At 40.0% G+C, this 23,578-nt stretch overlaps 1 protein-coding gene across 3 annotated transcripts in view; it reads left to right on the forward strand.

Annotated features, from left to right (window-relative positions):
• PELI1 (pellino E3 ubiquitin protein ligase 1) overlaps window positions 1–23,578 on the forward strand; it is a 59,072-nt gene that overhangs the window by 22,888 nt on the left and 12,606 nt on the right. For 2 of the 3 annotated variants that reach the window (XM_008172378.4, XM_065589704.1), the window contains exons 2-3: window positions 20,451–20,595; window positions 21,595–21,724. In XM_008172378.4, coding sequence (XP_008170600.1) covers window positions 20,525–20,595; window positions 21,595–21,724 — 201 coding nt within the window. In that variant the 5' untranslated portion in view covers window positions 20,451–20,524. Of the gene's footprint in view, window positions 1–7,680; window positions 7,843–20,450; window positions 20,596–21,594; window positions 21,725–23,578 lie in introns of those variants that run through there. The other variant, XM_005287213.4, reaches the window with a different exon arrangement.

Raw genomic sequence — 23,578 nt, forward strand, 5'->3', positions numbered from 1 at the left:
CACTGGCTGATCACATGGTCTACAAACCCCTCAGGTCTGTTTTTCATAACAGTAAGTCCAAAAAACCTCAGCACTCCACTACATTACTCCACCAAGAAATACTCCTTCTCCAACTGGTTCCATGGCTAGTTCAGCAATAGTGAGATATACTTTGCTTTTTAACAATGGCTTTATTTATATTATTCATTTAAATAAAGTATGCCAAATCCATTAAAGAGCCCCAGAAAAAGGGAAATTTCACTGCAGCATTTCTATCTGAGTTAACTTTTATAGGGTGTGAATAAACTTTTTTATGGAACATTTTCAGTGTGTGCCAGAGTTAGTCACATCTTTGGAAACATGATTACAAATAACTATTCCAAAAGGCTGGGGTTCTATGGAAGGATGCGATCTTGGCAACCTATTAACTGTTTTAAATTATTCTGTGCTTTAAGAGGCCTTATTTGTGATCCTTGATTTTTATCAGATGTGGCATGAATGGGGACTTTAATTTTAAACTTTTGTTGCCTCTTTATGTTAGTCTATCTGTAGCTGCATTTGCTTAATTTTGGTAAGGCTCAGTCTGTGGCCAGGTCTACACAACCACTTACTTTGGTATAACCTCAGGGGTGTGACTAAACCACCCCCCTCAGCAACATGAATTACACTGACCTAAGCACCGATGTGGACGGCGCTATGTCGGTGGCTGACATAGCTACCACCTTTTGAGGAGGTGGATTTATTATGCCAGTGGGAACTAGTTTTGGAACTAAGCCTTTGTGCAAGTTGCTGTCTTTGTGCATCTCGGGTAGAATGTTTATACCATACCTTTCAAGTACTAAAGTTGGATATGAAATAATCCAATGACTACGATTTAAGACAATCACATGGTTGTTTGGGGCCAGATTTATGGGGGGAGGGGCTGTTTGTCACTGATTCATTTGCTTCAAAAACAAAACAGTCTGGTTCCACTGGCCACATGCTCATATACAGAGGGAGTATATGTGGAGGCTACTGCAACTGCTGAGCACTCAAACTGCTCCGTCTTGGAGGGGGTTTGGCAATTCTGTTTTAAATAAATAAAAATAGCCTTCATTCTGATCCCATTTATTTCAGATTTACAGCCATTGAATGCCATTAACTTCAATCTAGTTACTCCAATTTGCACCAGTGCAACTAAGACCAAATTTGGCCCCAAGGGTTACTACTAGCACCAAATCTCATATTGGGCATTAAATGAGACCTGATTAATGACTTATTTCATACCCGAACTGACAACTCTGTTCTACAACTCTTTCCACACTGTGGCTCACTTCCTAAACATAGGTCCTTTGTGGACTATCTCCCTACCCAATCCTATACTGATCCCCACCCCTTTCTTGTGGTCACTATAAAACCTGTTTATGAACAAAACGTACTGTTTAGATAGTCTGAAGGCCAAACCAGAAGGAAGATAAACTTGTTTTAATGTGACTGTTTACAGTACTGCATTTCCCCTGGTAACCTGCAATCCCCACTGCTTTAATCTCTCTGGATCACTCAACAGTTTAGTTCTGCTCCTGTTTATTTTCTACCTCTGCGGTTTGTGTCGTCTTTACATTGAAATGTACACAGAAGAAAAGCAACAAAGACAGGAGCACCAGACAGCATGCAGAGAGGTGCTGTGGGTTTATTTTGATTTTTAAAAGCTTTTGGGGAAAACAAGAATCCTGGACTGGGCTCCAAGTCTCAGGAAGCACCCTGTTTGAGGACCTGACTGTTCCTTTTCCATTGTAACAGAAGCAGCTCAGTGGGCCGCTATTGTTCCATAGACCACAGCTTTGAGAGCCACTGTTTGTTTTTAAACCATTCTCCAGAGTGAGTTTTCTGAGTTAGTGGTATGTCTGGAAATTGTTCTAGTTGTTGCCGCTTTGTTCAACAAAGTACAGGGCAATATACATCATGCTCTAATTGAGTTGCAGTACTTGGAACACTGCCCCCCCCCCCCAACCATTTTTGTGAGGAGGGGAGGTGGAAGGATTTGTAAACCTGAAAATGCCTGCCATTATAGACAAAATGCTTGCAATGAAGGCTTTGTCTACCCACAAGGTTCCCTGGTGTAGGTAAAGTGGAATATGTGTTTATCAGTAACGTTTATTCCCCATACAGGAAGGGGAATAAACTACACCAGTATAAGGGACCTTTGTATCAGGATAACGACATCAAATATACAGTTATACCACTATAACTATACCATTTAAGGAAAACAAATTATTCTAACCAAATTGTTTTTACCAGTGCAAACACTGTGTGTAGGCTAGGTCTCAATAGGAATGGTTCTTACCCCTTCTATTTTTTTCCCCATGCAATAATTTAAATGTGCTGTACTGCACTCATTTAAAAAACAAAACAAACTTATTTAGGGCTGTTGATTTAATCGCAGTTAATTCACGTTAACTAAAAAATTAATCATAATTGCAGTGTTAAACAATAAAGTATCAATTGAAATTTATTAAATATTTGTGGATGTTTTTTACATTTTGAAATGTATTGATTTCAGTTACAACACAGAATACTAAGTGTACAGTGCTCACTTTATATGTTCGATTACAAATATTTGCTCCGTAAAAATGATAAAAGAAATTGTATTTTTCAGTTCACCTCACACAAGTACTGTAGTGCAATCTCTTTATTGTGAAAGTGTAACTTACAAATAATTAGATATGTTCATGGAGGATAGGTTCATCAATGGCTATTAGCCAAGATGGTCAGAGATGCAGCCCCATGCTCTGGTTGTCCATAGCTCTGAGTGGCAGAAGCTGGGAGTGGATGATGGGATGGATCACTCGATAATTGTCCTGTTCACTGTCAGAAGACAGGATACCGGGCTAGATGGTTCATTGGTCTGAGCTAGTATGGCACTTCTTAGTTTTTATGAGTGAATATTAGTTTTCATAAGAGTAGGCATTTTGTGAACAGTTTTGCACAAATGTTTGTGAATAGTGAATAAAGATGCAAATGTGTTCAAAGTGAACAGCTGTTAGTGTTTAGAAATGTTTCATTTCAATTTACATATCATTCAACTGGCAATGATGCTAAATTATCTCTGACAGAGGTGGTTTATCAAAATTTATTCCTCAAGAGCCTGTTTCTTGTCCTTGGAGTGGATCAGATTGCAATAAATGGCTCACTTTTTTTTTTTTTTTTTTTTTTTTTTAATGAATTAATTCCTAGGAGGAGAAACCTCCCCCAAACTACCCTACAAGATCTACTCCCCAGCCTTTCCAAGTATACAACTTGAAAACCCTGCTGTTCTATCAATTTATACTTAGTGCAGTTTTCAGAAGCATAGTGTAATCATGTCCGTCAAAGCACCTTAATGTTTGCCTAGTAGTGTTGCCTGGTCCTTGGTTATGAGAGCATTTTTTTCTTTAAATGTGTGAGGGGAATGTATAGATTTCCCAGTCATTGGCAACCCCCGTCTCCCAGCAAAAGTCTCCCTAGGACACTGAGTTCTATCACCAGCAAAGAGGGAAATCGTGGCAGCAATGCCTTGTGCTACCAATATTTTAACATCACTGGGCCAGATTTAGTGTTGGCAGGTTCGTCACAAACTTCACCACACATCTCTGCTGATAAACGGCAGTCCTAACCTGTAATATGCCTTGGCCTCTCTTGAGTTAAGACTTTGTGAGGTAACTTTTTGTGATACAAGTGGATATCCATCAGGGCTGTCAAATTTAGCCACCTTGTGACTTAAATCATGTCTCAGTGGACCAATAATCTAGTGAACTATCCTTAGGCGTGGCAGAATAAGATAAGAATTTGATTTTTATTTTTTATAATTTTGATGGATAATATGGATTTTTATTTTTAAGCATTTTTCTATTTTTATCTATGTAAACTTTCACAGTTGTGCAAAATTGTGGTGGTCGGGGGGTGTCAGACTACAATTATTTTTAAAGACAGTAGACACTAAAATTCAAAAAGTTAAAGCTTTATAACCGCTAATACAAAATGTCAACATCACATGTCAAACTATACTAAGTAAATATCCTTAAATCAAACTCAGTTCTCAAGCAGTATTTTTCTATCTGTGTATATTGATTGTTATTATAGATGGAAATATTTTTGCAGTTTGTGTATATGAAGAAATTGATGTTGACCAATATTTACCAATTAAAAATCAAATCCCTCCAAGTTTAACTATTCACTAGGGCCACACCTGAAAACTTTCTATGGGTAACATAATTTGTAACCTATGGTGGTGTGAAGTGTCATGTATCAGATGTTTGAAAAAGGTATTTGACCACTGCAACACCTTTTTTTATTCTGAGGGCCAAGGTGAGGTGGAGGAAGCATTTGGACAAACCTGTTTGCGTTGGGTTCTTCACTGGGACTACATTTGCAACATGATCAGCTATTCTCATGAAAAGGACTGATTTCAAGCTCAGAGTTCTTAAAATTTACTGGGCAAATGAGGGCAAATGAGTAAGTATGCTGGTAGTCTGTAGAGAAAGGGTGGATGGTGGTTTGGATTGTATGTAGAAGATTAATGGAGAAATGTTGCCTGTTGCCGAAGGTGGGATTGAGGAGAGCAGTTCTTTGGTTTACATACTGGGGGGAGATGTATGTTTGTGGCCATCTGACAAAAGGAGAGTGAATTGGAGGAGGGTATGTGGTTGGCGAGTGGTTCATGTTGTGAACCGATAATCTCCCACTTTAGATACTAATGTATGAACGGAGTGGTGGGGATATCTGGCTCCTTCTGGAAATACACTTTCTCTCACTGTAGTGTTTTGGTAAGGGGAATCTCCAGGGTGCCTACTCCATGAGCAGTCAGGCCATCTGAGCTCTTCTAGGGTGCCAAAACAGCCATGGATGTTTCCAAGACAGAAGTATCAAAAGCATTCAGTGGAGAGGGCCATACTCCATTTTTAGCTATTGTCTGTGGGTGGGGTATAACTTAGGATGAAACACTAGCTTTGATGTACAGAGGCACTTCCACTGGTGTCACTGGGAGGAGTTCACAAAGAGCAAGGGTGGAGCAGGACTTTTATGTAGCAATTAAAGGTGGGACTTTCAGAAGTTCTGACTAAGCGTTGGCCTAACTCTGCAAGACTACAATCATTGGCTTCAATGGGAGTTTTACCATTGACTTCAGTGCATACTGGGTAAGTGTGCAGAGCTGTAGAAAATCCCATCCTAAACTTTAGTCATTATGGTTATTTCTGTACCTTATTGTCGCTGTCATGCCGCTCCATGTGAATGTGTTCTCCTTCAGGGCCAGTGCAAATTCTGCCCTTTCTTTCATTTCCTTCTCCATTCTCATTCCTCTCCATCATCTTTTTTTTTTTCCCTTCCTTCTCCATTTCCTTCTCTGCAGCAACTCCCAATTCCTGCCCCATGGGCTTTGTTCCACTCGTTGTCCATCCATCTGCTAACATGCTCAGCAGTGAAATAGTTTATCATTGGGTTTTAGAGTTAATAGCTCAATGAGATTAATGGTGAGATAAGTAGAGTTCATACCTTTTGGAACTATTGTTTTCCTGCTGTCTGCACACAAGGGGAGATAACTGTATTGGTTTACTCTTGGCTCAGATATTCAAGGTTTTCTTACGACCATGATGGCTAGAAACTTGCTACTCATAAAATGAAAGCTCCTATTCTGAATTGGTCACACAAACCACAAAAGCAAAGGGGGGGGAGGAAATTCAGCCTGAGCCAGGTGGCAAAGCAATGGAGTCAGAACAGCAAGGGTGTCTATCTGGGAGAACTATTCAGTGTCCAGGTAAGAACCTTTCTCTGCAGTTAGGATCCACTCCACAGAAATGGCAGAGATCTTGTGGGGAGATTCTCCATTGTCCACATTGCAAACAATTCACAGATCCTGGCCCAGTTAGCAGCATCTCTGCTCAGGGAAAGGTTCAGAATACAAACAGGACAGGAGTGTGAAAAGTGAGGGCTGGTATTATCTGGGGAATGGAGTTGCACAACAGAATTGCACTATGCTTGGCTCCAACTAGTGCTGCCAATGGCCTTGCTTTCACGAGTGCCAAATTAATCGAAGGGCTGGTCTAAACACAGGTTTTGTACTGCTTTAACTAATGTACCTGAAATTACATCCGTTTAAAGGTGTGTTTAAGCTGTACCATTATAAGGTACCTTTGTACCATATAGCAGCATCCACACTAGAGGCAGTCCTGATGCTATTTTGGTTTTTTAACTAAATCACACATAAACATTGTATAAAACTTCTGAGGATAATGATGAACCTATGAGATCCATTGAAAATGGAATTGGATTTTTTCCCCCATGTCTCCTCCTGCCAGAGGTAGACAGATTTATAACAATCAATGAAAGATCATATTTATTTCATCAGGGAAGAAAGTTGGACTGTTTTCCCAAACTGATAAGAGAAGTTGGGCCAAAGTCTGATCTCTATTACCCTAGTGCAAATCTGGTCTAACTCATTGGGTCTGAATCTCCCCCCAACTTTGCATCATGTCTAGCCATTTACACATGGGCAAAGCGACAACCAAGTGAGTGTTGAATGGTAGAGGCTACCATTCTGATTTGGTTGGCAGTGTCTTACACTTACTTTGCTCAGGTGTTAATAATCACTTGAGATGTAAGACAATAATGAATCAAGTCCATTAATTCAACAGAAGTTGCTTCACGGGTACTTAAAAAAGCCCTCTCCCCCCGCCCCGCGAAAGACAATAGTTTTGCCGACACAAGTGGCAGTGTGAACGCGGCTTTGTCATCAGGAGCGCTCTTCTGCCGACAAAGCTAACGCTGCTCACCAGGCTGGAAGTATTTTGTTGGCAAAAGTGCCGACAGAGCGTTTACACACGCTAACTTTACACAAGCGACACAGCCTTGTTGCTAAAATCTGCGTGGTGTAGACAAGCCCTAAGAGATGAGATCAGAACCTGATATGCTATGGGAGTGAGCCCTTAAGAAGCAGCTGGCTAGCAGTGTCTGGTATCTGAAAGTGAATAGACACAAGTGGCATCTATAGGTGCCTTTAGAGCAGGTAAAGGTCCAAATGTATCTAGTTTAAAACAGAATTGGCAATGCCTACAGGCTGGTCTACACTGCAAAATTAGGTCAACTTAACTACATTGCTCAGGGCTATGAAAAGTTTCAGGCCCTGTGTGATGTAATTAAGACGGCCTAAGCCCAGAGTAGACACCGCTAGATAAACGAAAGATTTCTTCCTTTGACCTAGCTACCACCTAACTCCTTCCGTAGCTGTAGCATCTAAACCACAGTGGCACAGCTGCAGTGATTCTGGTGTAGATGTACCCTGAGGAGTTTCCATTGTTGCTGTCTTTGTAGGGACTATATTAGGGAATTGTTTTTGATGTGGGAGGTGAGGAAAGCTAATTTGGTTAATAAGTGCTAATTTAACCACTCCCCCCCCCCCCCCCCCCCCAGTATAGGCTGTATCGATACAGTTATGTAAGACTGACAAGAAATAGAACAGTCTCTGAGGCGCAAATCCAGAAGAATTGCTAGGGATCAGGCTTGTGTTTAAAAACTGTATTCTACACCTTCTACTTCCTTTTCTTCCTTTTGGGGCCACCAATTAATTTGTAGAGGGGTAAGGGAGATGTGAGCTCTGATTTCAGCCAATGGTGTATCGGCAGTGGAGTGTTTTCCTAGATTGCGTAACTCTGAGCCAGCCCCCGTTTCAGTCAGCAGGCATTACCGAGTGCTTAAGTAAACGAACACACAGGAGAGGCAGTCAGAGCCTATGAGTTGCTGTGGTTTGAAGGATACTCTTGAACTCTGGATTTCATCTTTATTTTAAAAAGACTGGCTTTTTTCACCCCCTTGCATACTTTGTGGAAATAGAGGAAGAATAAAGAGGTACTGGTAAGTGCTTGGATGATTTGTTTTAATATCATGTTTCTCTGTCTTGTTGGACTTAGTAGGCATGTGTTGATTTTTTTTTTTTACAAATGAGTTTCCTTCTGTGAGTAGCTGGAGAATAATTCAAAGCATTTTAGCTAATGTTTTTTGTTCGAATTGATGTGAGGGAATCTGAGATAATAGGCAGTGTGGTGTTTGTGGGCTCCTCTCCCACCCAAAATAAGGAGAGGCTTTCAAAGTGGAGGTTATACACTGTGTCTTGTGTTTTGAAAATAGCTTAAGATGATTTTGGGGCATCTTGATCTACAACTTAAGGATGAGATGTGATTGAAGCAGTCGGTGTGTCTAATCAAATGACTACTAACTGCAGTCTTACCAAAGTCTGAATATTTAGCTTCTTTACCCTGTGCATTGGTCTAACCAACAGTTTAAATTCGTATTAAAGGTGCTCTGAATATGTCTTATTGCTATTAGAACATGTGTTGTCTAAACAATCTTATATGTTGCCATGGTATTAATTGTCAGAAAGCTTGTCAAAAATCAAAGCTTTCTGGTCCAAATCTGCAGAACAAGCTTTCAGAGGTGGTTTTGTAGTGGGGAAGTGTCTGTCTATTTCCATCTATTTTAGCTAACGGTGCGTTATAGGGTAGATACCCCTTCCCCCAACGTGCTCAGTCACAAAAGCACTGGAATCTCCATCCAATATGTAAATACTTTGATAAATGGTCCTTAAAAAATAAAAATGTATACATCTATATTTTTGGCAAGCCTTTTTAATAAACATGGCCAAAACTCTTGTGTACTAGAAGAGAAGCTTCTGTCAATGACACACAAACTGAAGAATTTTTTCAGGTGATCTACTTTAATTTCTTGGGTGCTTTTCTCTTGCCTCAACGCAGAGGACTCAAAGATGGCTATAAAAGGCACTATCTTGCATAGTATGGAGCTCTTCCTGGTCTCTACCTCTTGGAGAACCAGTCCCTAACTGTCAGTTTGTGCAAATGGAAAAGCTCTACTTTTTAGCTGATAGCTTTCTCCCTAGGGTAAGGATATGTTAATGTCTTTATAAGCATGCCATCTGATATGTTGTTGTTTATTTAAAACATTCATATGGGATCGTATATTTATGTAGCACTTTCACAAGTTAAATTAAGTCTGTTGGGTATCTGGTGCAAAGGAGAGATCTTCCCTTTTTGAAATTGTATGAACTAGATTACATTACAAGTGCAACCAAGGGCTGATGCATAAAGCTGCAAGTTGAAAACCTGATCCCATGCTCTTTACCTTCACAAGTCATTCATGAGTAATTTTTATTCTTGTGAGTAGTCCAACTGAATAAGGTTTGCAGTATTTGGTTGCAGAAAAAGCTCCATAGCCAGCTTGTGGGCTTTGTGCAAAGGTTATGTGGTTTGTCATTATTTTATCGCTGGACTTAGACCATGTCTACACTAGCAACCTTACAGCAGCACAGCTCTCCCGCTGACATAGAAGCGCCAGTGTGGACAAGTGCTGTCAGTGTAACTTATGTTGCACAGGGGGCTGTTTGTGTCACTCAGGGGTTTGAAAAAAGTTATACCAACAAAAGTGATGGGGTAGACATGGTCTTATTTAATGGGCATGGGAAAGGAGGGGTAAATTGCATGTGAATGTTCCACCTTGCGAGTGGCTAAGACTTTTCCTAATTAATGAGGTTAGATGGTAATATCAAAGTTGCAGCTTTAAAATAGCCATCTTGTGCTAAAAGATAATGTTCTCAGCTTCCCACACAGTGTCTCTGAATTACATCACTTATCTGTGGGAGGACATCGTGGTTTCCTCAGAGGAGGATCAGCTGTTACTTTTCATAACAGAAAAATATGCTGGATTTTTTTTTTTTTAAATATTGCAGGGAGTATTATGTAACTTTTTTCCCTCCTGAGTGTAGTGTTCACATAGTTGATCAGATTCTGATCTCAGTGTAAATGCAGAGTAATGCTGATATGACTGAGCAGAATCTGGCCCAGTATGCTTAACCATCTTTTGAAGAGAAATCCTATTTTTGACTTGTACATCTCATAAGCAAGGTGCAGAATTTTTTTTAACTAGTTTGTAATTCACATCTGCTAAAATGTTTGTCTTGTTCATCAGACAAAGATGTTTTGTTCTTTATGCTGTGGTTCCTGAAGCCTCAAAGGGAATATCTGCACTGCAATAAAACAGCCTGCAGCCCCAATGGGGAAGGGTCTCAGAGCCCTAATGTCTACACAGCAATTTTTAACCCTGCAGCCTGAGTCCCACGAGTCCAAGTCCTCTAACTCAGGCGGTGGGTCTCTTAGTGCAGTGTAGATGTACCCAAAGACACTGATTTGCATTTCTACAAATAGAACAAATTGTGGGGCTACAGCACAGATTTGTCAACTCTATGGAAATTAATGTTTAAACTGGAGAAAGTCAGATGTTCTGATCAAGACCAACATAATAAGTTTACTCTTATGTGTAAAGTTACTTGTCTTTGTGTTTGGAGTTTTGGAGCCTTTGTTTGTGGTTTGACCTTTTGTACCATAGTTTCAAGGCTAACGATCTACTAATAAATCTGTTTTACCAAAGAGATTTTAGGTTTGCTACTCTAATAAATGAGATTGTAGTAAAGAGTCTCAGGGCACAGAAACTGACAGATCTTGCTTAATATTATATGTTATGTTTGGTGGCCTGTGTAGGAAGGACTACACGCTGCCTAAGTTTGGCCTTGTGGGGTTTTTTTTAGGTTACTAATATTAAAATGTTTGAAAATAAAACTGAAATCTCTCCTGTGTGTACAATGGATGATTAAGCTCTTTTAGGGCCTCAAGGGGAAGGGAATATGTAGCACAGACTTTGAGAGTCTTTTTCCTTCAAATAGTTAATCCCCTATCATTGACTTTAAAAGGTGTACACTGAACTTCGGAGCTATTTTAGGTATTTAAAAAGAAAATCAACATTTTCACAGAGAGAAGAATGAAATATTCTTCCTTTAGAACAGTAAAATCATGCTACCAATGATGTCACTTCACACGTAACACTTGTCAAAGTCAGACTCAGGACTCACAATTTGTCAGACCACTCTGTTTTATTAGCAAAAGCGCGCTGCTAATACACCCAGAAAATGTGAGTGCCATGCAAGGCCCAAACTACCTTATTTATACAGATAAAAAGGGCGTGAACATAACAAGATGACAAAGGGAGCAGAACTGATAAGTTTACCTGGAGCTAGACACACACATCTTATTTCCTTATTAACTCTTACCGATCTCCTGTCCCACCATCAGCTTAAGTGGACCCATTGTTCAATACCTTAATGTTTCTATTCCTGTCAACTTTATCTCAACATACCTCATTCCTGCTTAAAGGAACATACCGCATTTCTTTAGTCCATTCTACTTTTACAATATAATTCATTCTACTTTCACACACACCCATCTTTACTCCCTAACTACCCAATACAAAGGGATGTGAGTTAAGGACAGTATCAGCCTCAAGTGTAAAGCAGAATATAACTTTAAAGCCAAATGCAATATAAAACTCACAGAAACTAAAATTCAGCGTGTATATGGGAATGAGTTTTTTTTCATTTGGAGGAAAAGAGAAGCATTGAAAATAAACTATAGGCCTAATAAATGCATACACCAGAGGACAATATTTATGTACTTTTTGAGCCCCATAATTACTTAAGTAAAGACAATGGTGATGTCAGTTTAATAAGCTTTCTGGAAAAAAAATGAGTGGGGGGAAAAATATAATGTATTGAAGCTTAATATACGCTTTCGCTTTTATACCATCCCCGATGGACATTGTGCTTTAGACGTTGTTTCTGCCTCAAAGAGCTTTGTAGTCTAGGGGCCTGATTCTTCTGTCACTTACACCAGTGTAGATCAGCAGTAACGTTATTGACTTTCACAATCGGGTTCGTGATATAAAACAAACTATCATCTTCATGAAGCAAAGCATCAAATGAAAAGATAAGTCTGTCAAAAACTGGAATTTTTGTTTTAAATGAATGCATGGTATCAGATGGTGGTGTGCCTTCTACAATAAATGTATGCTGACAATCTCAGTGGCATGATCCAGTCCTTTCGTGTGTGTGTGTGTAATAGGAAGTTATACTACATGCACCCTCCCTCCTCTCCAACCCACTCATTGGATCCAGCAAATTGACAGGAAAAGCCCATCAGTCTATCAGGAAGGCAGGTAGTCTGCAGGGAATTACATTTTTCATTTCACTAGGCCGGCTTACTACTTTCTCTGCCTCTCTTCCTCCTAGATTTCACATTAAAAATGTCCTTCTGCTGAAAAAAGGCCCGTGGTAGCATGGGGAAAAAACACATTTGGAATCTTAATCCAGGTACTTGGGCAAGAGAGAAATAGCCAGTCGTTTTTAAATCCAGAAAACAGGACTGCTGCTTCAGTGATTGGGGTGAGGACATGAGGGAAAACACTATATTGGATTCCTTCATAAGAATTACTGGGGAAATGTGGAGTCCCAATCCTACAAACTTTGTGCACACGAGTAGTCATGTTAGTCAGTGGGACTTTCCATGAATTTAAAGTTAAGCACGTGTGTAAGTGTTTTGTTGGCAAAATTGGGGCCTGATTGTGGGGTTTTTTAGTCATGCAACCACATCACTGAACATAGAATTTCCTTTGTATTAGAAGACCCTTTGTATTTTGGGACTGAGTAATTTTGTTTACTAAAAAGTAATGTATTAACTTGAGCAAGATTGCGGTCTCATTTATTTTATACTAGTGAAACTCCATTGATTTCTGTTTCAGAGTAGCAGCCGTGTTAGTCTGTGTATCCGCAAAAAGAACAGGAGTACTTGTGGCGCCTTAGAGACTAACAAATTTATTAGAGCGTAAGCTTTCGTGGACTACAGTGGGCTGTAGTCCATGAAAGCTTATGCTCTAATAAATTTGTTAGTCTCTAAGGTGCCACAAGTACTCCTGTTCTTTTATTGATTTCTGTGTAATTGTCACCATTGTGACAGAACAGAATCAGACTGGTAAGTGTATAATTCACCAGTTCAGTTTCAATTTAACTGGGTTTGCTGCTTGTAAATGAACCAGGATATCCAAACTGATTGACTGGCCTGTTGTCCTGTTCTAAGTGAATGAAAGGAATGGAATATGTAAGGGCTGCATGGTTTCCAGATACAGAATTAACATTATACAGAATTTATGGTGCTTGTCAATTGCAAGGTCTGTGGCGCTTTTTCATCTTTTTAGTGGGTAGAAATAAAGATTTAGAGCTTGTAGGTAGAACGTGAAGAGGAAAATATTGCAATGCTGAGTGACATCAGTTAAAATTTGCTTTTGCTTCTGAATCAGCATATTTTTATTTTATTTTTTTAAAGAAACCTCTGTCAATGAATATATTGTGTGTGGTGGTTTTTTAATCGCAGCATTTTAGAAAAGCCTAGTCTGGCATGAACTACGGTTGCTAACAGCCCATAATGCTAGCTCTGTGTTTAGAAAATGATGGTAATTTACTACAAAGAGACTTTTATTCTAGTATTTTTAGCTCACAGCAGAGTATTTAATGAATCTCTGCTTGGGCTCATTGAACTCGCCATTTTTTCCCCGCACGTTAACCATTAAGATGCTGCCGATTTAATTTGCATTTCGGAAAGCTGAGTTTTGAGTTGGGAGTTCAGTAGACTTCGTTAATTAACTCCTCAAAATGCTGTGCACCAATCAGTTCTCCCTCTGGTGTCAGAATAAACCAAAAAATCCCAGGCAGGATCTATAGACTTATAATAGCAGACACAGGAAAGACTAATGTATATGTGGTCCCATTTGATCAGAAAATACTGAGATAATCATGTGGCTGAGAACTGGACATCAAAGTATAACTGGTAGAAAAACCTCAATACTTGGTTGTGCTTTTTCCCCAACAAACCTGAGTTTTCAAAAAAAAGCTTTGTCAAATTTGGCCCACTTCAGCCAGCTCCCCTTCAAAGTATGAAAGCATTTGTTGTATCACTTACATTACAGCCAGATTCTGCTCTCAGTATAAACGTAGTCAGTGAAGATGTTGCAGGTTTCCATTGGTGTTTGCTTCTTGCATATATATTGCTTGCTCCCACAACATATGGTTTGATACAAGTGAGTTGGTCCTTATGTGGTTTGAAGTATTCCTAAGTGCATGCATTGTCTAATTAACAGAAAAGATGTGGAAATAACCTCTTCCCCTGTCCCTTAGCCTAAGTATAACCAATAATCTATGGGGATAAAGTGGGTGAGGTAAGATTTTTATCAGACTAACTTCTGAACACCAACAGAAGTTCTCTCTCTCTCCAAGAGAAGTTGGTCTAATAAAAGCTACTTTGTCTCTGTAGTATCCTGGGACCAATACAGCTACAAGAACATTGCATACGAGAATCTCACTCTCTTCCTGTCACAGCAAAAGACAAACATTTCCATGATTGAGATGAAGATGTAAAGAAGGCGGGGGGGGGGGGGGGGGAGAGAACTCTTAGGAAAGGAAACTCTTTGTCTTTTCTAGACTACATTTTAAAAATATTCCAGTTTTGAACTTGGTCTGTTTGACAGCTCTGGGGACATGAGGTCCACAAAATGCATACAAAATCTTTCCACAATATACGTACACCCTGGACAGCAGCAGTGAAAACTACCCAACCCTCCTGGCTCTTCCCTCCTCTGGAGGAACCAGTTCTAAGGGTGAAAGTATCCTCCATTCACCATGACTGTTCAGTAGTTAGGTTTCTTTGCTGAGACTGCCAATAAGGATGCAAATTAGTGTCCATTGTGATGGTATCTTTTGTGGTAGTAACAGCTGTCCTTTAAGAGCTGACTGAGATCACCAGCTCATTACATGTAAATCACCAAACAGCCATAGAATAATGGTTTTCAGCCACTGCAAGCCTAGCTAATACTTATGCATGAGTCACTTTGCTTATATGAATAATCACATTGAGTTTAATAGAACTACTCACATGCATAAGAGTATGCAAGATTTGGCCCCTTTGCTGTATCTGAAGCAATGATCTTGAGGTGAAGGACATGTACCCTGTTCCCAGTGCTCTGAGTTGTCAAGTCATCTTCCCTTCTGATCTTGCAAAAATGTAAATGAATAAGGCTTTTGTTTTTGGAGTAAAAATTGTATTTGTTTGAGATCAAAGTTCTGCAATTAGTGTCTTCCTCACCAGCCGTGCTCCTTCCTAAGAATTTTAAAGTAGCTTTGTTTGTACAGTATCTAATACAATGGGGTTGAACCAGCCTTTAGGTACTACTGCGTTCTAAATGGTGAGCTTTCACATAAATCCTTCAACTCGTAGATTGGTTAGCCTAGTGGGTTCTGTCCTAACACAGTGGATCTCCACCTTTTCAGACTACTGTACCCCCTTTCTCTTGCCTACCCCAAATTTCACCTCACTTTAAAACATCTTGCTAACAAAATCAGACATAAAGACAAGTCACAGCCACACTATTACTGAAAAATTGCTTACTTTCACCGTATAATTGTAAAATCAATTGAAATATAAATATTGTACTTATGTACTATACAGTGAAATATAGAGCAGTATAAACAAGCCATTGTATGAAATTTTAGTTTGTACTGACTTTGCTAGTGCTTTTTATATAATCTGTTGTAAAACTAGGCAAATATCTAGATCAGTTGTTGTACCCCCTGGAAAACCTCTGCATACTTGCAGGGGTACATGTACCCCTGGTTGAAAACCACTGCCCTAAGAGCTGTGTATGGCATAAGTCCTGACAATGCCTTCTTTTCAAAGGAGGAAACAGTACGAGACTTTGAGAAGGGTGTTCAGCTAAGAAAGCTTCATAACATTCTCTTTCCAGTCTGATTAGTTGTTGGAAGTCTGAGAGGCTAGATCACCTCACAAGAACCTTTACAAGCTTAGAAAATAGAAAATCACTTTCAGTTCCTTATTGAACTGTTCTAGATGGTAAAACTGAAGAAAGTTTTCCTGACATGAAGAAATTACTGACAAGGTAATAGGCGGAGGAGATCTGATAACTACTGAATTTTCAGCTGCCTGTGCTGAAGATCTTGACTATCATTGTGCCAAGATAATTGATCTTTTAGATGTGAGATTTCAAGGAGACTACTAAATTGTATTTCTATAATCTCTTACATTAACCTTATTTGACTCTTAAAGACTTTCTTGTCTTCTTATGAAAGATTAAAAAGGCACATTATACTGATCATAGAAATGCAGGAAATCGAGAAAGAAAAGGCTTATTAGATAAATCCAGTCTATCCTGCCAGATCAGAAAGGTTTCCTACAGTAAATCCTTAAGTACTTTGTCCAGTTCTAAATGATTCATGCAAATAAGCCTCCACCACTTCCCTAGAAGACTCTGTATAATATTGAGTGTAATTTTCAATTTTGTGAAATTCCAGTAAGACTACTTAGAAATTTTGTTGGAAGACTTTATTTAGACATGATTAAGGTTCTTGCGATTCTTGGTGGGAAGTCCACAAAAGGTCAGGGTAAAGGATTTCTTTTTTAAAAGTCATAGACGATTTTAAGGAAACATGATTGTCTATAACACTAAAAACAAAGACAAACCCGACAAAAGCTTTATCTATACTTTTCAGCCATTGGTGCAAACCCTCAGTGTAGAAATGACTTGCACTAGTGTGAATCGTGCTAGAGGACAGTAGGGGCTTAAACCAATATGGCTGAAATTCCAGTGTAGAGCATGCCCCGGTTTCATTGCAAACGTTTGGGAGAGGGGACATATTCAGAGCAGATATAAATGGTGGTGCATCATTTCAAAAAAATTGGGTGTAATTACATGTCAAGGGGATAGTGTCACAAGAAATGCAACTAACAAGGGCAGTGAGAGTGCACGAGGCGGCTGAAGGCCTCCCCCTTGGCTTCCTTAGCATGTACTACATTACACCCACTTACATTGACTTACCCATGTGTATGTCAACATGTATGCCACCTCTGAATTTGTCACTGCAGGCCTGAGTTTTGTAGGTACTTGACTTTGGAGTTGTTGGTGTTCTTCACACCAAAACCAAAACTGCTGTCTCTCAGATCTTTTCCCATATCCTCTGGTCCTGCCAGCATGAGGTAGCTTTAAGTATACTGCTCAGTACTCTTACAAGTAAGCAAGGCACAGTACCATTACAATCTTATTTACCAGTCCAATAATATTCCCTAATGGGCAGTACTGCAGATTCCATGGCAGTTAAATGACTGAGCAGCAAATGTCAAGATTTTAATGACTTCCAATGTACACTTCAGAAGAAAAAACGCAAAGTGCTGACTATGAAATGTGATCGCTAAGGTGAAAGTGGGAGTATGCAGAGAAGATTGAACTTTGATCTCTTCTGCAGCCTCTCTTCTTCCTATGAGCATTTTACAAATGGTTAGTCATTAAAGAGAAGACTAGAAATGTTGGGGTGTCATTTTTGACTTTTAAAGGTGATGAATAGTTGCTTGTAACATGCTTTTGCCCAGACCAACATGGAGGTAAATCCATTTTATATTGAGCAATGCTTCAGTGTACTTGCACGGAGAAACCCTAGAGAAAGCAAAACAGGAAATGCTGTTACTGCAGTTATGGCTAACAAAGATGATGGTGACAGGCTGTTGTCGTAAGCCCATGTGCTTCAAGGCACCCAATACAGGCCCAAAGCTACAAGCTCTGAGTGCCTAGGCTGTATCTTGCTAGTGAGCCCCATCATAGGGGAGATGTGGCCCCCAAGGAGTCCTTGGTAGTTTGTCTCCAGTGGAACTGTGCTGTCAGGGTTTAAGAGCAATCCCACTGAGGAGCAGAGCTGGTGTGTAGGCACCATGTCTCTCCATGGTGTTGGCTCTTGCATTCCTGGACTCCGTTCACCCTGGGTGGTGTGGGGGGCTGGTGATCCAGTTCGTTGATGTGATGTTTATGTAAGTACTGTTCAGTGAGTAAGGGTTTCAGGACTGAGCCCTAAACTTGTAGGTTATTTTTAAAAAGAAATCTTCCTTTTAATCTTTTGAGATAATAACAAACACTCCCGCACATGCCTGCCTGTATTAACTTTGAGCATCAAACCAGCAGGCAAGTTTTCTTTCTGGATTTTGACTTCATTGCGTAGGAATTCCTAAGGAGCCATGGCCAATAGATTCAAACCTGGGTGCCTAAATTTAGCTCCTAAATCCATGCTTAGGCTCCTAAATAAAAGTGCCCTGATTTTCAAAAGGTGCTGCGCACCTGTAGCTCCTGTTGAAACTAATGAGAGCTGCTGGTGGGGCAAATTACTTAAGTACTTAAATCTGAAATGTTTTGCCCTAAATTCTTTGGTCTCCATAATTGGAGGATTGACTCTTGCAGTATGTTACTAGATATGACCCCGTGTTAGTGGGCTGTGTGTAGGCAAAAAATCAAGTAATTGAAAATATTAAGGTAAGGTGTTAAATCCATTATTTGTATATATGGAGAAATGGACTGACTTTAATTTGACTCCTGACTCCCACCCCCTAAAATAAATAAATAAATACTGGATACATTTCTCAATCCCAATTACCTGTAACATAATTTATGACCTGTAACATAACAGGTGACTTGTGGGACTAGGTTAATTGGGCTTAATATCAAGGGCATCTAAATATTTGCCAGTAAACTGGGAAGGGTACTCAAAGCTTTCTTTAGTTAGGGCCCAATTCTGCGTTGCTGAGCATCTCTTGTTAAGTGCTGAACACCTGATTCCCAGTCAGGGTTCATGGTGTTTTGCAAGAGACACTAAATGGCTACTGTGAGTGTGTTCAAACAAGTCTTTAATTTAGCTGGATTTGTAGCTACTACCCTGTTTCCCCGAAAATAAGACATCCTCCGAAAATAAGGCCTACTTACAGTTTTGCCTCTCGTTGTAATATAAGGCATCCCCCCGATAATAAGACCTCCCCGATAATAAGGCAAAAAAATGTGTACCGTATTCTTCTTCATTGAAAAATAAGACATCCCCTGAAAATAAGACCTAGCGCATCTTTGGGAGCAAAAATTAATATAAGACACTGTCTTATTTTCGGGGAAACAGGGTATGTAGGTTAGTTCTACTTCGGGTCATTTTTCCGCCCTGTGTTTCAGATGAAATATTCTGTCATTTAAAATTTTTGCCTTCCTTAGTATTTTTTCAAGTGAAAGATTTAGGGTCTCACCTGGGTCAGCTTAAAGACAGTGTGGTCTAGTGGTTGGAACATGGGACTGTGAACCAGAACACATGGGTTCTACACCCAGCTGTGCTGCTGATTTGCTGAATGCCTTTGTGCGAGTCATTTAATCCGCTGTGCTGGAGTTTCCTCATCTGTTAAATGCAGATAATGGTTCCCTATCTCAGGAATGTGAGGATTGATTTAGGGTTTGTAAGGAGCTTTTAAACATGTGAAGTCCTGTGCAAGTACCAGGGATCCTATGTGCTACCGTAATACAAATAATTTAATCATTTATTTTATTTATTATTAACCCTACATTGTTTTGTTGGGATGGGAAGATAAAAGAGGTTGTTACTTGCACAAACACCTACATCAAGTGGGTGAGTTGTTGCATTGAGCTAGCAGAGGTTAGTGGATTGAGTTTAGCATGCAAAGCTCTTGAGTTCAGATCCTCCTTCTGACACTCACTCTGTGGGGCAAGTCACTTAACCTGTCTATTTCCTTAGAAGTATGAGACCTGTACTACTGGAAATGATTCTTACTAACAGATGTGGGAGAATAATTCAGGGCATTTTCTGAAGTAACAGGCTGTTTGCTGTGTCTGCATTCATATCCCCTATGTGTTCTGTCCAGAAGTAGCTCTAGTGAATAAGTTTACTGGAAGGGAAATTTGCAAAAACAACACATTTTAAGGTAATTTTAGAGAATCCATGGTAAAACAGTTGTGAAATTTTAATCACAGGTATTTACACTGGAAATCAGGTTCTAAGAATTAAACTCATCCAGTCTGAAGACAGAAGCAATACCGTGTGACCTCTGTGTCCAATCAAAACTCACTGTAGTATCAAATACTTGCCCTTAACTGCTCACAATCAACAGCGCAAGAATTATTATTCAGCAAATAATTTTGACTCGCAAATATATTTGATAAAACTTATGTGCTTCTGGACAATTAATGATCAGAAAATATGTTCTTTAAATATATTCTTCATTCTAGTCTTACTAGGCAACCTCCTGTCTTGAGGGTCTACCCCAAAGTATCACCAAGCATATCTAGTGCAGTTCTACACCACTTATGTTTAAATAATCAGGAGGGGTAACTCCATTCTGCCATGGCAACATTAGACTCTATTGCCACACTTAAATTCGCCTTTTTATAGGCTATATTTTGGTGATTCCAGGAGTTACTTGAAGACAGTCTAACTGGAATTAGTGTGTGCACTCTTTTATATACTGTACATGGCAGAAGCAGTTATTCAAGACTAACTGAAACAGGGGGAAACGGTGTATATGAAATGATTCCACTACTGCAGCAGGTCAGGCAGACCAAAAGATAGGCACGTGGAACAGTATATGGTTATGTTGGATGTGCAGGCTCACTTAAGCCATTGTGTATAGCTGATTTGCAGACAGTAACTAATTTATTTACCATCTTGCTAATTTGTTTTACCTTTTATTTTACAGGAAATAATGAAAAAAGTCTGCCAAGGCTCTTGATCAGAGAACTGGAATCTGAGAAGAAGTCACTAACTAAGCTCATGTTTTCTCCTGATCAAGAAAATCATCCATCTAAAACACCAGTAAAATATGGTGAACTGATTGTATTAGGGTAAGTGTCTTGGTTAGAGATGAGTGCATAGGAGCGAGGTCAAATGTTAGATTACTGCAGTGCTTCTGCAATGAAAAATGAGCCAATCACATGGGGCTTTGATAGGGCTTTGAACTGTTGTGTGGAAGGTCTGGGTTTGATTTCCAGCTCCATTCTCTCGCTTTCCAGGCCAGGCAAGCTATGTGGCATTAAACCCCCAGCATACTAATGACCTCTTCAGAGATCCCAGTCTGTGGCTGGAAAGACAGGATCTTTGATAACATAAATGGAAATCCTCCTTTTTAAAGTCTTGTCTAGACTAGGATAAACAGGGTTTTATTAAAAGCACACTAGCTAACGTATTTTAGAATCTTAGTGCAGACTAGGCAAATTGTACTATAACACATTAGCTGATCAATGTGATCTGTGGGGGCTGCTCCTGTCTACATTAGGGTGTTAAAACATGTTAACAAACACACTTTATAAAAACATCTTTTCTTCTAGTCTAGGTAAGCCCTAAGTAGAGGAAAGGGGTGTTTGTTATTTATTTGAGATCTTCTCTGGAAAAAATAGTCCTTTTGCAGTAAGGGTTTCTCATCGGAGCCTGCTTCTGGTTTACAAGCAAATTATTGAAGATAAAGCTACTTGTAACCATAAATCTTACACATTTAGCAGTTTAGGGCCTGCTCCTGCTCCCTTTGAAGTTGGCGTGAGCAGGATTGGGCCCTAAATGCACATGAATGGTTTTCTCCATCTGTTTTTCTGACTGCACCCTTTAATTCTGTACACCCAGAGAGAGGTCTGTATACCATAGTCATTTATTCTCAGGCTTATAGTTCTGTGCAGCTTTCCGGCTGTTTCTTTTTTCATAATACATTAGTTACCACAAAGACTGTTCACAGTGAAACTTGGTTTTTAGATCTACAATACAATAATTGTTTAGCAATCGGTCCAAATGAATTTAAATACCATTATTTATTTCTTCATATAGTTTATCTTGCATAATGGCTTTTTCCGCAGGTATAATGGCTCTCTGCCAAATGGAGATCGAGGAAGAAGGAAAAGTAGGTTTGCTTTATTTAAAAGACCCAAGGCAAATGGGGTGAAACCCAGCACTGTGCATATTGCCTGCACTCCTCAAGCAGCAAAGGTAAGTTTGACAGCTTGTTAGTTGTAGGCCAGATTCTACTCTGACACCAGTGTAAATCTACTAAGCTCAGTGTAATTACCCAGATGTTGGAAGCATCAGGCCCTGTGTGGGAAACAGTTGGGAGGTGTCTATCCCAGGTTTCACTTAATGAAAAAGAAACCATTTAACACAAACAAATCCAGTGCCCAGTCCTCACCACATAACACAAATAACTACTAAGTTAAGCTGGTCACATAAAACACTTTGTTTGGTTTTCCTCCAGAGCATGCTACCAAGGTGTAGTTCAGATTTCCTGTTTTCTCAGTCTACGTAACTAGCGCTAGGTTTGTGCTTCGTGTGGAGCTGTGCTTGCCACACTCCGTTACTAGAGCACTCAGAGTACACTTGCTACTCAGTCCACTGGTGGTGGTGGTCGGTCACAGATGGGGCAAGGGGTAAAAGGAGCTGTGTTTCACAAAGTGTTGCAAGGGGCTTAAAATCAAGTGTCAGATTCTCCCTAGGAGGGAGAGGGGGGGAAGGTTTTAAACCCAGGAACGAGCACTGATGAAGCTTAAAGCGTAAAGGCGATTCTGACTGGAGCTGATAACTACCATGTCTGGGCTCCGTGCACACTTGCACTGGAACCAGTCCTGCCAGATGCGGAATATTTTCAGTGAGCTGCCAAGTGCCCACAGCTCCCACTGAAATCTATGGGAACTGAGGACGCTCAGCAGTCTTGCAGGAAGTATTCGGCACGTTTCAGGCCTATGACTAAATGCATTGGAGCCAATGCGGTCACACACTCATGTGTAAGGGCTATAGGATCTGACTCTGTTAATGTCTCTAAATGCTCTGACAATGGGGAGTACCAGTTCATGCACCTTTATCTCAGGGAATTACATCAAATAGCTGAGTCCTTTTTTTAATTTGGGAGAAGTCTAGAAGAGGGGTTTGGATCTGATGCTGTAATTCAGTTGATGTGCTCACAACTCCTATTCTGAGTTCACTATTTCTCCAGCCTCACAAGTACTTCATTCACAAGCAGACTATGAAGACTTGTTCAGTTATAGACAACTAGCCATTGTTTTGCAAGTCAAAAATGGCACAAACCTCCAAAAACCCACAGCCCTGGCTGACAAACTGAAAGTTAATGTATTGTGCTAGATAGCTTGCATCCTGTGAGTAAATTTCCGTTTCCTTGCTTTGCTAGCAGCACTTACTGCTTTTTTTGTCCAGGTAGCTTACTAATCACCCCATGATATCACAGTGACTAAAAGGGCTGTTAAAATAAAATCCACCCTTTTTTTTTTTTCCTTTGCTGTTGCAAAAGGTCAGGATGAGGAGGTTTTACTAGCATTGCATTTGTATTTTTAGCCTTTACCATGCTTAATCATTCTTTGCATCTTTTGTGTCTAGGCCAAAGTGTGTCTAACACTAGCCATGACTAATGTGTCTGTCACATAACACGTTTCTTGTTGCAGTGTGGTGAAGGGACCTGTTGGGTCTGTTTCTGGATCAGTCCTGCGTTATTTTTTTTATTTTTTTTAACTCTAGTGTCTGAACAGGTTTAGCACTGCAGTGACACACCTTTAGCAGATTTGCACCTGTGAGTTTGTGCAGTCATCAAGCAGAACAGAAGGTTGGCTATATTCCTAGACCTGAGCATAGTGTTTGTATCCTGCCCACCAACGAGGGCAGTGCCAAGCTGCAGCAGGAAATCCTGGAGGGGTTGGGACTCAGAAGGCACTGCCCCTTCTAGAGTTCTGTAGATGTGCAGGAGGCATTACGCAGTGTGCCATGCTCCGTCGTGGATTGTTCCCCCAGGGCTGCTAGGAGGGAGCAGTCTTGAGATTCCCTGATTGCAGTGACTGACTG

Source organism: Chrysemys picta, chromosome 3 (genome assembly GCF_011386835.1).
Source record: "Chrysemys picta bellii isolate R12L10 chromosome 3, ASM1138683v2, whole genome shotgun sequence".
NCBI lineage: Eukaryota > Metazoa > Chordata > Testudines > Emydidae > Chrysemys > Chrysemys picta.